The following is a 14,395-nucleotide window of genomic DNA, read 5'->3' on the forward strand; positions in this document are numbered from 1 at the left end:
CTAATACTCCCTTATATTTAAAATTTTACATCTTCTTCTCTCCTTCTATTTTTAAATATCCAGAAACTCCTCCTTTTTACATGGTAATTGTTCACCTAAGTTTATTTCCCTTTTTCTCTCCTCCTACTCCTCCTACTCTTCTTCTGTGAATACCAAGAAGGAAACCCTGCCTTCACTAGCCCTCACCTACCCGAAAAAAATTTGACTGTTACCCAGGTTGCAACAAAATAACTACAATTCCTTGCTGGTAGCCAAAGAAATGGAATAAATCTCTCCCCCATAGGGTTCACAAATACCCTTTTAAATTATTGTATTTTCCAAAATATCCTTTTAAAATCCATTTCTCTTGAGTGCCACTGGGGTTGCAGCCAAGGCAGCTGCTAAATTTTATTCCTCCTACCTTGCCATGCCCCTGCAACCCCTCCTTAACTTCTCTGTTACTTGGCGCTCGTCAATACTCCATCTCTCTCTCATTTCAGGAAAAGTAGAAATGCTCTTAATCAAAGAAATAATTCCCCTGAACATAATGCAATCGCATATTTGTAATGAAATTAAAGAACTTTGTGTTATAAAAAAACACCTGATTCCTGTTTGCCCAGTTTCCAGTGAACTCCCACAGTTTCATGTCTATCAAATTTTCTTGTCGGAGTTTCCCATGTTTTCTGCAATGGCATATTTGTAATGAAATTAAAGCTAGGGTTACTAATGACCTTCGAGTACCCATTTGGCATTTCTTGGATTTAAGGTCTTAAATTGGTAGAGACCAATTGGATACACATAACTAATTGTATGAAGCGAAAACTTTGTTCAAGTACTAAATATCATTTTTCTATATTGTAATTACACATGTGCTTAATCCATGGAAAGTCCTTTTCATCGGGGATTTCAGAATTGGAATCTAGTTGGCCGAATCCACTCAAAGGTTGAATAGGATTTCAATCGAGACTCATGCACTGGGTTCATGTCTACCTTAGATTATTCACCAAGTTACCCACGAGCTTAATATGCTTGTGGGTATGCCTAAATCTGTGTTTCTCTCTCCTTGTCCTCTTAAAAAGTCTCTGCCCCTTTCATACTAGCTCTCCCATTAGTTGGCTCGGAGTTAGCGGCATACCTAACCTCCTTCCAAAATTAATTTTAAAAAAATTTGAGAGAATACTATATGAGCAAATGGCTTAGAGGAGTGCATCAATGAGATGCAACAAAATGATATCATAAATGGACAGCAATGAAGTCATTTCATGTTAGGAGGAGATACATAGATACAAAAGTACTAGTAAACCATGCTCTAGTGACTCAAAGAACCTTTTTCCAAAAAAAATATATATATATATATATATATAATAGTAAGTGATGAAGTATGCTATAGCAAAGGTATCAATTGGTCCTTTCGGTCGGGCTGAATTGGTTCGATTCAGTTTCTTATCGGTCAAGGATCAGGATTGGTTGAAGGCCGATATTGATCTTATCCGGCCGATATTGACCGATCCGATTCTAGTTTTAAAAGCCAAATCATGCAGCCGCGTGTACATCCCTCATAAAGGCGAAACTCTTGGGCGGGAACGAAGAAAATGGCGGGAATGTTATAAATGGAATAGATCGCAGGCGCAGAGAAATGGTATAAATAGGAAATATTGGTCTTTCGTTCCTCTGCTTACACTGTGATTCTAAAGAGTATCTTTTCTTCAACGAAATGGCGAAGAAGAAGAAAGGTAGGGTTTCTGAAGAAAACAAAGAGGAAGATCAGAACCAAGAGGATCTCAAACAATCTCCGAAGAGAGAGAAAAGTTTGTATGAGGTGATTCTATCTGCCCTAGATTTGTTGTTAGGTCTAAATTCACTTAGCATGTCAGAAATTTTGATGTTGTTGATCTTTAGTTATGTTAAGACGCTTCTATCGGTGGGATAATTTGGCTCCGTTCAATCCCCTCATAATAATTTGTATAAACATCCATTTTTGGACAAAAATATCTTTGATTTTGAGTTTTCTAGGTCTAACGGTTTAAGGAGCGCGCACCATTAATCGTATCTTTTGAGTTTTTTATTATTTTTTTAAATGTTTGATTTCCCTCATTTCAACTGATTCTAATTCTCAAAATTAGCTGCACACAACTCGCAATGTGTGGCTGAAAATTTTGTTGTTTCCTTGAAGATATGGATACACACTTTGATGAAGCATCTCCAGATCTGAAAAAAAATTTATGAATGAAAGGTGTTACACAGTTCGTGCATGATCAAAGTATACAAGTTATATTCTATCTCTGGAGTTGTCCCAAAGTGATGTGTTTAATTCTTCTTGAGTTGAAACAATTGTAGTTCCTGTGGTAATATATGTAATTTAACATGTTGATGCTCATTGCTGACCCATTTAGTTGGGATAAATGCTTATTGATAGCATTGCTTGAGATATGTTTTGAAATCAAGAGCCCCTCAAACAAGCAAACAATCAGACAACGCAAGGATTTATGTGGTTTGGAAAGGTGCTTAGGTCTATGGAAAGATGAGAGCTGTATTCACTATCAATAGAGAAAGGGCTACAAGCTCTCTTCCTCACACTTAGCTCTATTTACAAAGAAATCCAAGTACTCCTAATGGTCCACCATCACAACAATTTAAAGGGAAACGGAGAGAGATGAATTTCTCTAATCACCCCCACATGGACCCCAAGTTTGTCAAGATCCCAATAACAAAAATAACACGCAAGGTGGCCTAGTTCTTCGGATCCTCAAGCCCTCGGGCTCTACGGGCCTTTTGACAGTCCTTCGGAATCAGCCTAGAAACCCATGCAACGGAATACAAGACATCCTTCCTCAACACTATGTTATGATATTTATATCTATTAGATACCCTTTGTGCTGAGAAAAAAATCGCTGAAGGGTGTATGACTATTGTAACTGACTGTGCATGGGGATTGGAGTCTATTCAACAAGAAAATGATTTCACATTTAAGCTGAGAGTTAGTGGTGGAGGGCAGGTTAGGACAAGGGGAGAACTCTGAGATGAGTGTTTAGTGATGCAAGGGAGAGGGGAAATAGCATAACAAGAAAGGGAGAGGGGGGGATGATTGGAGCTCACACACACATCCAACTTGAATTCATTCTCAAATCTCAAGACTCTATCATGGTTACATGGTATAAATAAAACAAAACACTCCTATTCTAACTCTAAAACTGAAATATAATGGAACTCTACTACAAGCTAGCCTATTCGAAGTAAAATGAAATTAAATCCAGATAAATAAGTACACTACTAATATCTTACTAGACCTAAAACCCAAGATTGGACCTGATTCTTGATCTGTTCTCAAATGAGTTCAGCCCAGTCCAAGGAAGTGCTTTTGCATTAGTTGATCTAAGAGTTAGCATTGTAGAGAATCAATAATATTATTGGAGTGAATGACTTGTCTTAAATAGTCTATCACAAAAAAGTGGAGGATGAAGAGCATGGTCGAAGGTATCAGAACTAGGGATTGATTCGGTCTTGGCGAATACCAATTCAGATTCAAATTGGGTGAAGCAGGTTGGAGTGGGTTTGATGCAACCAACTGATCCACTTTATGGGACCGGCTGCTTAATCATGCATTTGTATAAAAATAAATGAAGAAATAATGACAAACTATCTAGCATTGTCTCCTTTTGTTGTCCCCTTCAATCTCCCTCCCTCCCCTCTCACCATCGCTAGTGGAATTGGTCAAATGATATGTATTGTATATGTTATATATTATTTTAGACGTCTAAATGGGTAAGACAGGTGAAAGGAAGTCCTTACCCTTACACTACCATTCTAGCCTAAACAGAATAAAATCCTAGTGCTCAACCTCTGAAGGAGGGTCAGGGGTGGCTAAAATTTGCAGTCCTACTCTTATGTCATTGGATGATGATTTACTAAAACAGAGAGAAATTTGGCCCCGAGATTGTTGTATGCAAGGTCTTCCTTTGTAATTGGTAATTTTTTTTAATTTTCTTTATTTGTGTTTAGCATTTTTTTGTTTGGTACTTTTTGGAAACCCTTTATTAGAGGACTAGTATTATCCTACCTCTTTTTTTATTTATGAATCCCTCTTATTCAATGTAGCCATTAAGGTTTTTCTTGAGGGTGGAAAACAACCCCCTCCCCTCCAAAAGAAAAAGGGGGGCGGGGGTAGTCATAGCTAATGTTTCAAGATGACCACTTGTCAAAGCCTTGTCAAAATTAATTGACCTGATTTCTATCCTATATTACAATGCTTGGATACAGGGGAAGGCAGTTTTGATAGCCATGTGATGCCCGCTCCTCCTCAAACACCCAATCTAGCAGGGCTGGGTCGGGCTGGTCATAGGTTCAAATCCTGCCACCTTTCTTGTAGAGTATCCTGTGGTTACCAGATGATGTTAATAACAAATCCGGGAAGCAAGCTAGTTAGGAGGGAAGCAAACACTGGCAGGGTGAACTCTTGTATGGATTTCCCACGAGCCCTGGGCAGGTCGGCTGGGTCTTCCCTGATGTCCTGTTTCCACCGTGATGGCTGTGTACTCCCTCCCCCCTCTTTTTCTCTTCAAACATTTCCTTAAAGGTATACTTGTGCATGATATGTAGAATCTAATTTGGAATGTAGCAAAAGATGGCCATTACTAACCTAGTGCCTTTGTAGATTCTTGGAGTGCATCTCAACAGGAAATAAAGAAAGAGTACTACAAACTGGCATTGCGTCTTCATCCAGGTAAGAATCCTGATGATGAGGTGAAACATGACCTAATGAAGCTATACACTCGTTCTTTTTTTTAGTTGTTGCATATTGGGTTACTTTATTTTGTAACTGTACCTAGTTTTCTGCTTGTAAGAAGCCAAAGAGAAATTTCAACAACTCCAAAAGGTGATATGAATTCTTGGAAATGAAGAGAAAAAGGGCACTTTACGATCAGACTGGTTGTGTTGATGATGCTGTGAGTGACTCCTAAAATTCTGTACATTCTGGCATCCTTGTACTATCTATTGATTGGTCAGGAGTTAAATATCTTGTTTTTGCATGTCTGGCGTGATTAACAGGACCTTCATGGGGAAGTTTCTCAAAATTTGCAAGAGTATTTCAGAACAATATACAAAAAGGTAACACTTTTGTTTGTTTGACAGAAACATCAGAATCCACTTCAGTTATTGCCCTCATGCTTTTCTGGGTGCATGAAGTAGAAGTACTTCTTGTTGTCACTTGCAGGTCTGAGGCTGATATTGAAGAGTTTGAAGCAAACTACAGAGGATCTGATTCAGAGGCGAACGATTTGAAGGATCTGTATCAGAAGTACAAGGGTAATTTGAGCAGGTATAAGGGTATGAAGCAGTCCTTAGCTTTACTTTGTTTTGCAGGGTAGTGATATTCAAAGTTTTCCTATCCGACAGGCTTTTCTGTTCAATGATCAGTTCAGATCCTACACTGGACTCACATCGATTCAATGATATCCTTGATGAGGCAATAGCAGCTGGTATGGATTTCAAAAACCTCTCTTGTCAAGACTTGCAATATCAGTGTCATCCTTTTTTACAGCCCTCCTTTCTGAGATCCACAGTATAAGGGCACAGGGCTGTGCCCATTGGGTTGGCCTTAAGGTGAATGGGGAGATCGACCAAGAGAATAAATTTAGAAGCTCACCCAGTTGTAGTGCACTCACCATCTCAGAGAGATGAAAGCTCCTAGAAATCATAGATAAAAGTCAGCCTATTGTAGTGGCCTTGGATACAAGAACGACATTTGTCTCTGATTTCTGGAGACTTCCAACTGTCTGATCAACTTCTGAAAAGAGATCTGATGTTTCAGGTTCTCTTCAACTTTAATGGCGTCTGTCTATCTTCTAAAATGGAGGAGAAGGGGATAATAAGATGATGTACTTTAAGCGAAGAAAAGCCCTCATATATTTAATGGCCCAGCCATTGTTTGTTGTTGGAGTTACAAAATTACTATTTCAAATCTAATTCTGGTAGAGAGAACTGAAATTTGTTATTTCAGTTCCAATTCTTGTTAGGGGTTTATTCTGGTAAGGGAGTTAATCTTGGGTTTGATAAACTGGTGGTGATCAAGTTTGTTATTTAGCGGCAGGGGCTGGTTCTCTTTCCTCCGGCGGGGATGCCTCGGAAAAAACAAACCGAGATAATGTTTATGGATTTAGGGATTTTAGGGTTGAAATGGTCTTTAGATTTAGGATGTTTTAGTTCAAGATATAGTAAGGGTAAAAGTCTTTTCCATTTCAAAAGTTAACATCTCACTCACGCGTTAGGTTGGGTGGTGTGCAGTTGTGGTGTGCAAAAAATCCATGCTCAGATATCTCTCAAGTTTGAGCTTCTTGGTTGTTACCTATTTCCCTCCCCACTTATCAGGAAAAAAAAAATAAAAAGATTGGGTGAGTTTATCTGTAATAAACAAAACGCTAGAGGAGTGTATGTAATAAGGGCAAACGCGAGTGGAGGTGGATGTAAATTTCCCTAATATTTTTCTTAGCGTGTATTAGGTTATAAGGTTTTGTTTGATGAACAAGTTAACATTCAAGATAAGAATTTAATTAACGAGCCCAATCATATCAGTCAATTGGAGTCTCACCACACGCAGATAAAAGGAATCAATTAGAAAGGCATATAGCAAGGATCCTACTTGATTACGGGAGGTGGGGAAGGGAAGTTCCTTAAAAGACAATGTGACCCTTGTATAAGCATGGGATCGATGTAATGTATCCGGCTCATTTCCAACAATTTAAGTGTCCAATCATTTTCCATCTACTATAGATGTGAATTTGAAATAGAAACTATTCACCGATATCGAATCAACCATTTACATTGAAATTGAAAAACTATTTAGTAAATGGTTCGGTTTTGATTTCAAATTTAAGATTGATTAGTTAAATGGGTCGAATCGGTTTTAACCGTTTAATCTACTGGTTTCAAACCTAATTGACACGGTAAAAACCATACTGTTTAAACTGTCAATACCTCAATTTTTTAATCTTAAAGCTTCTACCTTATTTTCAAATATAATTTTTATTCGATTTTTTAAAGGATTTTGACTTAGTGCCGGAATCCTTTGAAGACACGGTCATATAATGATTATAAAAAACTTATTTTTCAAGTTTGATTTAAAATTCACCTCCCTCCCTTTATTTCCCTTGCAAGAGATGGCTCCTAGCAAACTTATCTTTGTTTGCCAAATCATTTCTTGAGGAGTAATCTCTTTCTTCACATGTGGTCGTCAAGTCATCCTATTTTGCCACATTAGGTTTTAATTGTGCATGATCTTTTCGCATTTGCGGTCCAATATGAGAGAGAGAGAGTTTAAGTTAACAATATAAAGTATGGTATTGGTCTTAGTCGATACCAATATGATAACCAGAATGGGAGGGGCTGTACCTTAAGAAGACAAGGGGTGGAATGAAATTCCATTTTCATTTTATAGTTATGATATGAACGAAGGTAATCAAGAGGCTTGTTGCGAACAAACTGATAGGATTGTTGGAACCCTAGAAATTACGAGATTTATTGACACGAACAATGTGAAGGAGAATGTGTTCATGAGGATGATCAAGATGATGATGCCATCCATCTAATGTGATGCATTCAACAATATTGGCAGATGGTGAATGATATGGAAGAGACTAGGTGTCTAGAGGCTGCCTTTACTCTGTCCGGAAATAAGAGTAGCTTTAGTATAATGTGCAGATCAATTTATACAAAAAAAATAAAAAATAATGTTTTTATCTATTGTTGTAAATTCATCCTCAACTGATGGGGAGTATATATATTACATATTACAAAGATCTTGGACAGCAAGCAAGCTAAAAAAAAAATGAAACTCAATTGCAGCTATTAGGAAAGAATTCCAACAGGGAACTCAACCTTAACTATTAGAAAAAGAGTCCCAAAATATAATAATTCCTACGTAGTTATAAAGACTACAAAATTTTCTTCAAGCTTCATCTGAACATGTTCTAATCTTTTCAGAAAAATAGGTGCTAATGAAAAAAAAATAAAAAACAGACTAAAAGATTATAAAAAAAAAGGAATAGAATCTGCAAGTACTCACCATGTCTTCTTTCCTGCAAAATCTGTTCATTCCTTGGTTTCTTGAATCACCTTAGGTAGAGCTTGTGAGAACCACGGTAAAAGGGCACTGGGCTGTGCCCATTGGACATTATTCGTTTATCACTTCTGATAAGTCCACTGGGCTTACCCAAAAACAGATTCCATCAAGGGTGGGACTACATGCAATAAAAGCTGTTTCCCCAATATTGGTATAAAGTTGTAAGCTCTATGAGTAGGAATCAGAGTTTCGAGCCCTAAGACCCTCCGGAATCACCCCACATTTGTTACGAATGTAAATTCAAGACAATCATACTTCCAACACATATTCCATCCATTACCTCTTCTAGCGCTTATCATTTCTTCTTTCCTGCCAAAGAGTAGGTCGATGAGGATGATCATAACAAATAAAATAATAATCTGTTTATTCCTTGGCCTCCTGAATCACCTTTAGTAGCTTGTGAGATACACAGCATCGGAAGCCTTCTATTGCACCTCAACTGTGTCAGATATCAGATAGGTGAAAGCCCCCAAGAAAGAGAAGAAAAAGTCAGCCTGTTCTAGTGGCCTTTGGGTCCAGAGAACAACTTATTTTTTTCTCCTCTTTCTTGGGCTTTCAACTGTCTAATATGCCGCCAACTCCAACACCACCGGAAAAATGATTGCCGCCGAGAAAAACCAAATGGAAATAAGAGGAAGGCAGAGGAAGGCAGTGTTCAGTCTTCCTCCTTTTCTTCTAAGGTGGGTAATCGTTTTGCTGCCTTAATGGAAATTAAGAAAGACTATAGGGAAAGAGAGGGCGGGGGATAAGATGTAGTTAAGGGAAGAAGACTGTCCTTAATTTAAGGATCCAACTGTTGTTGGTGGAATTCAAATTTGTTATTCAGTTCCAATTCTTGTTTGGCAGTTTATTCTGGTAAGGGAGTTAATCTTGGGTTTGATTATAAGCTGCTGGTGAAGTTTGTTATTTAGGGGCAGGGGGAGGGGACGGTTATATTATCCTATATTGGGGATGCCTTGGTGCAAACAAACAGAGATAACGTTCATGATATTTTTTCTGTAGGTTCCTCTGCTGCTTCCTGTATCTTCAACTCCAAGGTTTTGGGTATCAATGGTATCTGAAGTATTTGGAAAAGGAAAATTTTGGCTTGGGACAAGAGAAAGAGGGCTAAGTGACTTTTTACACTCTTCATTAACAATATCAGATCAAAACTGACCAGTCGGAGGAGCCCAATCTAGCAACTTCGAATTTAGCTCTTGGGTTTATCTTGGGTAGTTACTTCTTGTTTGGTTAGTTGTAAAGTGAGTGAAAACAGTTATGATTATAGGATGATTGGGTGAGTTGGCTTTGAACAAAGATTTCCTGGAGCCATTGGTATTGGGCCGATCCAGATAGTAGTAATCAACTTAAACCTGCTAGGTTCAGTAGTGGCCCGTTTTTGATTGAAATATGCTCAAGCATGATACTTTGTTCACATATAGCTAATGGGTAACAAAACCTAGCCCGAATTGGTAAAACCAGCCGGAACCAACCCAAAAAACCCAAATCAATTTGAATTGATTCTTTTTGGATAGGTTTTGGACTGATTTTTAATGAGATCGGCTGAAGATTGGACCGCACTGAACCTAATGGTATGCAGATCGATAACTTCAAATGAAACCGATAAAAATATCATTGAGTACGTTGTGAATAAGAGAATTGATTATCCATTGATTTAAATATTAGTGAGAAGATTTCTGATTGTAAGGGTAATTATTACAAGTGAATGAGTACGAGGTTATGAATAGGAAAATTAAATTCTACAAAAAAATAAAAAGGAAATTGATTTTTAACAATGATTACATTCATCTCGTTGTTTACTATATAAAAATTAGTTGGATTAAATGAATGATTTGATAGTAGGGTTTATTTGTAATTTCAATATTAGTGTTTCTCACTCATTTGTAATCCATTGATTTCAATAATAGTTATTTTCCCCTAAAAATGATAAATAATGATTGGATTTGTAACAATGATATCTGCTACAATCTCTATTTATTAATTATTTAAATATTATTTATCTTCCCCTCACAATGTATTCCCTTTTGTTCTGATTACAACATTAACACATCAAAACAATTTCTCTATTCCTAGTTCTTAATATGTTTGACTTGCGGAAGATGATTTAAAGTGTTTTTACATAATCTTTCCTCACTATATATTGTAAATGTAAGATTTCATTGTGGTTCAAGCTCAAAAACAAACTAATCTAAACCGGTAGTAATCCAATACTGAAAAATCAAAATAAACTGAAATTGAACTGTACCGAAATCGAAGTTCCTTTAATGATATGGTTGTGGTCTCGCTCATTCCCAAACTGAAACAGTTTCAGCCCAACCAAAACTGGGCCCAATAAATTCATTACTAGTGGGGGTATTAGGATCCAGATTCAATTACTTGTTGATCATGTGCAACAAGAGTAGCCACCAATATCTTTGATTGCTTAAATGGTAAGAACTAAGGGCTCATTTGATTTTGTTTCTCTTGTTTCTATGTCTAGAAATAGTAGAAACGGTTTTTTCCGTTTCTACGCTAAAAAACGATTTTTGGAAGTGCAAAAAGATGTTTGATTTTTCTGTTTCCCAAAATTTTTTCAACAATGTAGTCAAGTTCATGAGTGAAGGCACAACGTTATAGGAATGCAACTCACGAGTGAAGGCATGACGTTGGAGTTGCAGGTATGCTTCATGGAGATGAGTTTCAGAAGGATTAAGGCAATCCGAAACTGTAAGCATTACACAACCAGGTTGGAATTGCCGCATTTGGATAGCAAAAAGTTTCAACAATGGGTTGGGGGTTTGGATAGGTCGAGTGAAGTATCAGGTTTTTCATAATTTTTGTGGCTTCCACTTGTTTCTAGAAATAGAAAAACAAGTCTACCAAATCATAGCAGTGAAGTCATGGGTTGATCGTTCGAATTCAAGAAGCAAGCGACAAGGTCTTTGGTGTGTAATTAGTGTCACAAAAGGTGTGACGATCTGGGCACTATCTCGGAGAGAGGCTCGGTGAAATAGACATGTCTGTGAAGATACGGACTACATGCACCTGGACAGAAAGACTCTATGAAGCTTTACTATCCCGGATTGGCTTTGGGCCTTTTCTGCACAACTTAGGTGGAGGGCGAAAAAGGGCTCCTTCCAGGGGGCTTGAGCCATCAGTGAGATACCACTCTGAAAGAGTTAGAATTCTACCTTTGTGTCAAGACCTACAGGCCAAGGGACAGTCTTAGAGTGTGCCATTCTGATATGGAGAAGCCGCTGCAACCCATACCTTCATTCTACTTTTTTGCATTTATTTTATAATTTGTTTGTAATGTACACCCATCCGCCTCTGATTTCTGTCTTTCTTTTTGTGGTCTTTGCATTTGTCGGGATGGCCACGCCAAGGCCGAGCTTCGGTATCAACGAGATGCCTAGCAGCAGCCACCGGTTGTGTTCTCTAGGTCCGGTACGTAGCCCCTGGCCTAGCTTCTTCCTCGTTTGTGCCGCTGCCCTATGCTTCCTCACAACCCTTAACCCCCCTTCCTCCGATGTGTTGTTGCGTTGAACTCAGGGGCTGAGATGGATTTAGACCAAAGTATTTAGATCATGTGGTTGGGTGTTTTTGGGATTTAAATTTTAGATCGGTCTGGTCTTGAGTTGGGTTGAACTCCGAAGTTCTTGCCAATGGATTTTTGCGCCGATGTCGTTGTTAAACACGTTATTCCCCAACTTCGCATGTACAAAGGCTTCTTTGCACTAATTATCTGGACCACACTTTATGAATATTACACGTGTCAATTTTTGGTACTGTGCTACACGAGATGTAGCACACCCCCACACTATAGACGATCTGAATCTGGCGAGGATGCCTTGAAATTTGGCATGTGATCATTGTAAATATTTCTTTTATAAAAGAAATTCTAAAATATTTTTGAATGGATGAAAGAATGCTACCTCGTTTATCTACGTCTAGACATAATAGGTGTGAAAAGATGGTGTTGTTCCATAGTTAATATGCTTGGGTTCATTCTCCCACTGACTGCGCCCGTTAACATGAACCTATGCTATGGTAGGAGGTATCGTTCTCTTACCTTTTCTAATATTCATTCAACTATCAATTTGTAGGAAGAGGATTGGGAATGCTAGTGGGTTACTTAGGGATTAAGAATGCTAGCAAGTTTTGATCGTTGGATTGAAGCAAATTGATTTAAACCCTTAGATTCAAATCTATTGTCTTAATTCTAAAATACATTAAGGGAGCGAGAAGAGTATACCAGTCGACCACATACGGTATTGTATTGTTGTCAGGAGGGGTGTCAGTCAGCTTCCTTGGGGAAATGGGATTTCTTAACAAAAAGAGGGGATTTTTCTCCCTCTTCCTCATCTCTTATTCTCTCTTCTTCTTCATCTTCTTCCCCATTTTGCGAATCTCATCTACAACTCTCGCTGACCCATCCTTTTGGTGACGCCTTTATCTGCCTCTTCCTCATTTCTCTTTCCTTCTTCTTCATCTTCTTCCCCCTTGCAATAAAGTGGTTGGGAACATCTTGGTGGCCACGAGGTATTGCATTACTCACCTATGCATATTCTTTCAATTTTCCAGGAGTAAGAATTAGATAATTCGTATGAGGGCAATGAGGACTTAATTCCAGTATTTAAAAGGGTAGAAATAAAGTTGGAGTAAGCATTTAGATTGTGCTTGATCTCATACTTAAGAGCTAAAAATAATCCATGCATGTGATAAATATTAAAGCCAATAGAATAAAGAGAATCTTTGAGTTAGTTTCATTTAGAAATAAAGAATTATCGCAATTCTTATTTCAATACTCCCAATATTCTCAAATTACAAAGTCACGCTTCAGGAATTTAATTAGGATGTATTTGGTTACATAAACCCCTGGAGAGTGTTTTCAACCGTGATTCTAAATTTTTTAATGTGTGTGGTTGTATTTTAGATTCAATCTAATTAGAAGTATGTAATCCTATAGAAGCATCTTTTACAGCTAAATGTGTTTCGTTGAGAAGTTAAGCTAAATAGATAAACTCACATTTGAAACCCATGATTCCACCCACCATATAAATACTCTTGACTTAAGTGGTAAATCAATAGAATCACCACTATCGGGCTCCTAACATCCCCTTCCTCCCATCCAGTAGCTGAAACCGCCTATGACATTCTCCCATGGCGTGATGTGTCTTCTGCAAATGACGTTCTTACTACAGATTGGGAATTGAGATCAATTACAAAAGTGAACATAAGATAAAAACATAATTAGATAGCCTAAATTATAAAAATGTCAAAAACTTGGGCAATTGTCATCATATAACAATCCTCACACTGAAAATCCAAGGGGTGTGAGCTATATATATAAGGAATGACCGCAATGTTTAACCAATGAGGTTGTGAAATGTTGGATCAGTTTTAAGCCCTTTGTCGTAAGAGAATGTTGTGCCCAATTTCATGCTTTCAAGATTCAAGAACGAGATAGAGAGAGGTCAAGAACATCACTATGAAGCAATAGTGTAACAATCCATAAGAAAATAAAAGGTATGTTATCGTTAGTACCAAGTACCAACACCTAAAACCTAATAAAACAAGAGAAAAAAAAAAAAAAAAAAGGCTTCAACTTAATATTATCTCATGCTCTTGTTTTAAAAAAATATTGGTGCTAATAAAGAAGAAAGAAGTGACATAATCTTTAAGAACAAACAATCATACAATGAACACATATTTATGTCGTACACGATGAGATGAGAACTGTTTCACTATCAATGAGGAATAAGATTACAAAGATCGTCTTTTCACATCTCTTAGATTGTTTATAGAGAAAAAAGTCTCACTATAAATATATAGCAAAACCCTATATAGGAAATTTACTGAAACCTTGCGTATTGGACATGATTTGTTTATTGCTTCTGATAAGTCTACTGGGTTTACTGCAAAACAGATTCTGTCAAGGGTGAGACTACGTGCAATAAAAATCCATTTCCCTAATATTAGCATAAAGTTCTAAGGGGGCGGCTCTATGAATGGGAATTCGAGTTTCTAAGTCCTACAGTCTTTTAGAATCAACCCACATTTATCACAAATGTAAATTCAAGACATCATACTTAATTCCAACACATATTCCAGCGCTCATCATTTCTTCTTTCCTGCCAAAGAGTAGGTCGATGATAATAATAATAATAATAATAATAATAATAATAATAATAATAATAATAATAATAATTCCAACACATATTCCAGCGCTCATCATTGCAAGTGCTCTGCTCTGTTGCCGAAGAACAAAGAACAATTTTAACACGTCGCCCCGTTCCAGTGCACCTCAACTATATCAGA

The 14,395-nt window shown here is 37.5% G+C and overlaps 1 protein-coding gene across 9 annotated transcripts; it reads left to right on the forward strand.

Moving 5' to 3' along the window:
• Positions 1-1,634: 1,634 nt before the first annotated feature.
• On the forward strand, positions 1,635-10,596 carry LOC122075602 (chaperone protein dnaJ 6-like). 9 transcript variants are annotated; one of them, XM_042640708.1, is made up of 8 exons: positions 1,635-1,798; positions 4,237-4,552; positions 4,631-4,699; positions 4,824-4,922; positions 5,026-5,089; positions 5,194-5,296; positions 5,374-5,456; positions 9,098-10,596. In XM_042640708.1, exons 4-8 carry the CDS (start codon positions 4,872-4,874, stop codon positions 9,154-9,156), a joined length of 360 nt encoding a protein of 119 aa, XP_042496642.1. In that variant the 5' UTR covers positions 1,635-1,798; positions 4,237-4,552; positions 4,631-4,699; positions 4,824-4,871; the 3' UTR covers positions 9,157-10,596. The 9 variants fall into 9 exon arrangements, 8 of the variants coding, with proteins under 8 accessions (XP_042496642.1, XP_042496675.1, XP_042496658.1 ...); XM_042640741.1 differs by lacking the exon at positions 9,098-10,596 and adding an exon at positions 5,789-6,527; XR_006139313.1 differs by lacking the exon at positions 9,098-10,596 and having other exon boundaries at positions 4,237-4,508; positions 5,026-5,085; positions 5,192-5,296; positions 5,374-6,527.
• The last annotated feature ends 3,799 nt before the right edge of the window (positions 10,597-14,395 follow it).

The sequence above is a fragment of the Macadamia integrifolia genome, chromosome 1, assembly GCF_013358625.1.
Source record: "Macadamia integrifolia cultivar HAES 741 chromosome 1, SCU_Mint_v3, whole genome shotgun sequence".
Taxonomy (NCBI): domain Eukaryota; kingdom Viridiplantae; phylum Streptophyta; class Magnoliopsida; order Proteales; family Proteaceae; genus Macadamia; species Macadamia integrifolia.

Bases quoted from the DNA above. Each gene is read 5' to 3' on its own strand.
- LOC122075602 (XM_042640693.1), top strand. From the start codon at position 4,872: ATGAAGAGAAAAAGGGCACTTTACGATCAGACTGGTTGTGTTGATGAT. The intron at 4,923-5,025 runs GTGAGTGACTCC...CGTGATTAACAG, and splicing joins CTGGTTGTGTTGATGATGCT to GACCTTCATGGGGAAGTTTC. The intron at 5,297-5,373 runs GTATAAGGGTAT...CCTATCCGACAG, and splicing joins TACAAGGGTAATTTGAGCAG to GCTTTTCTGTTCAATGATCA.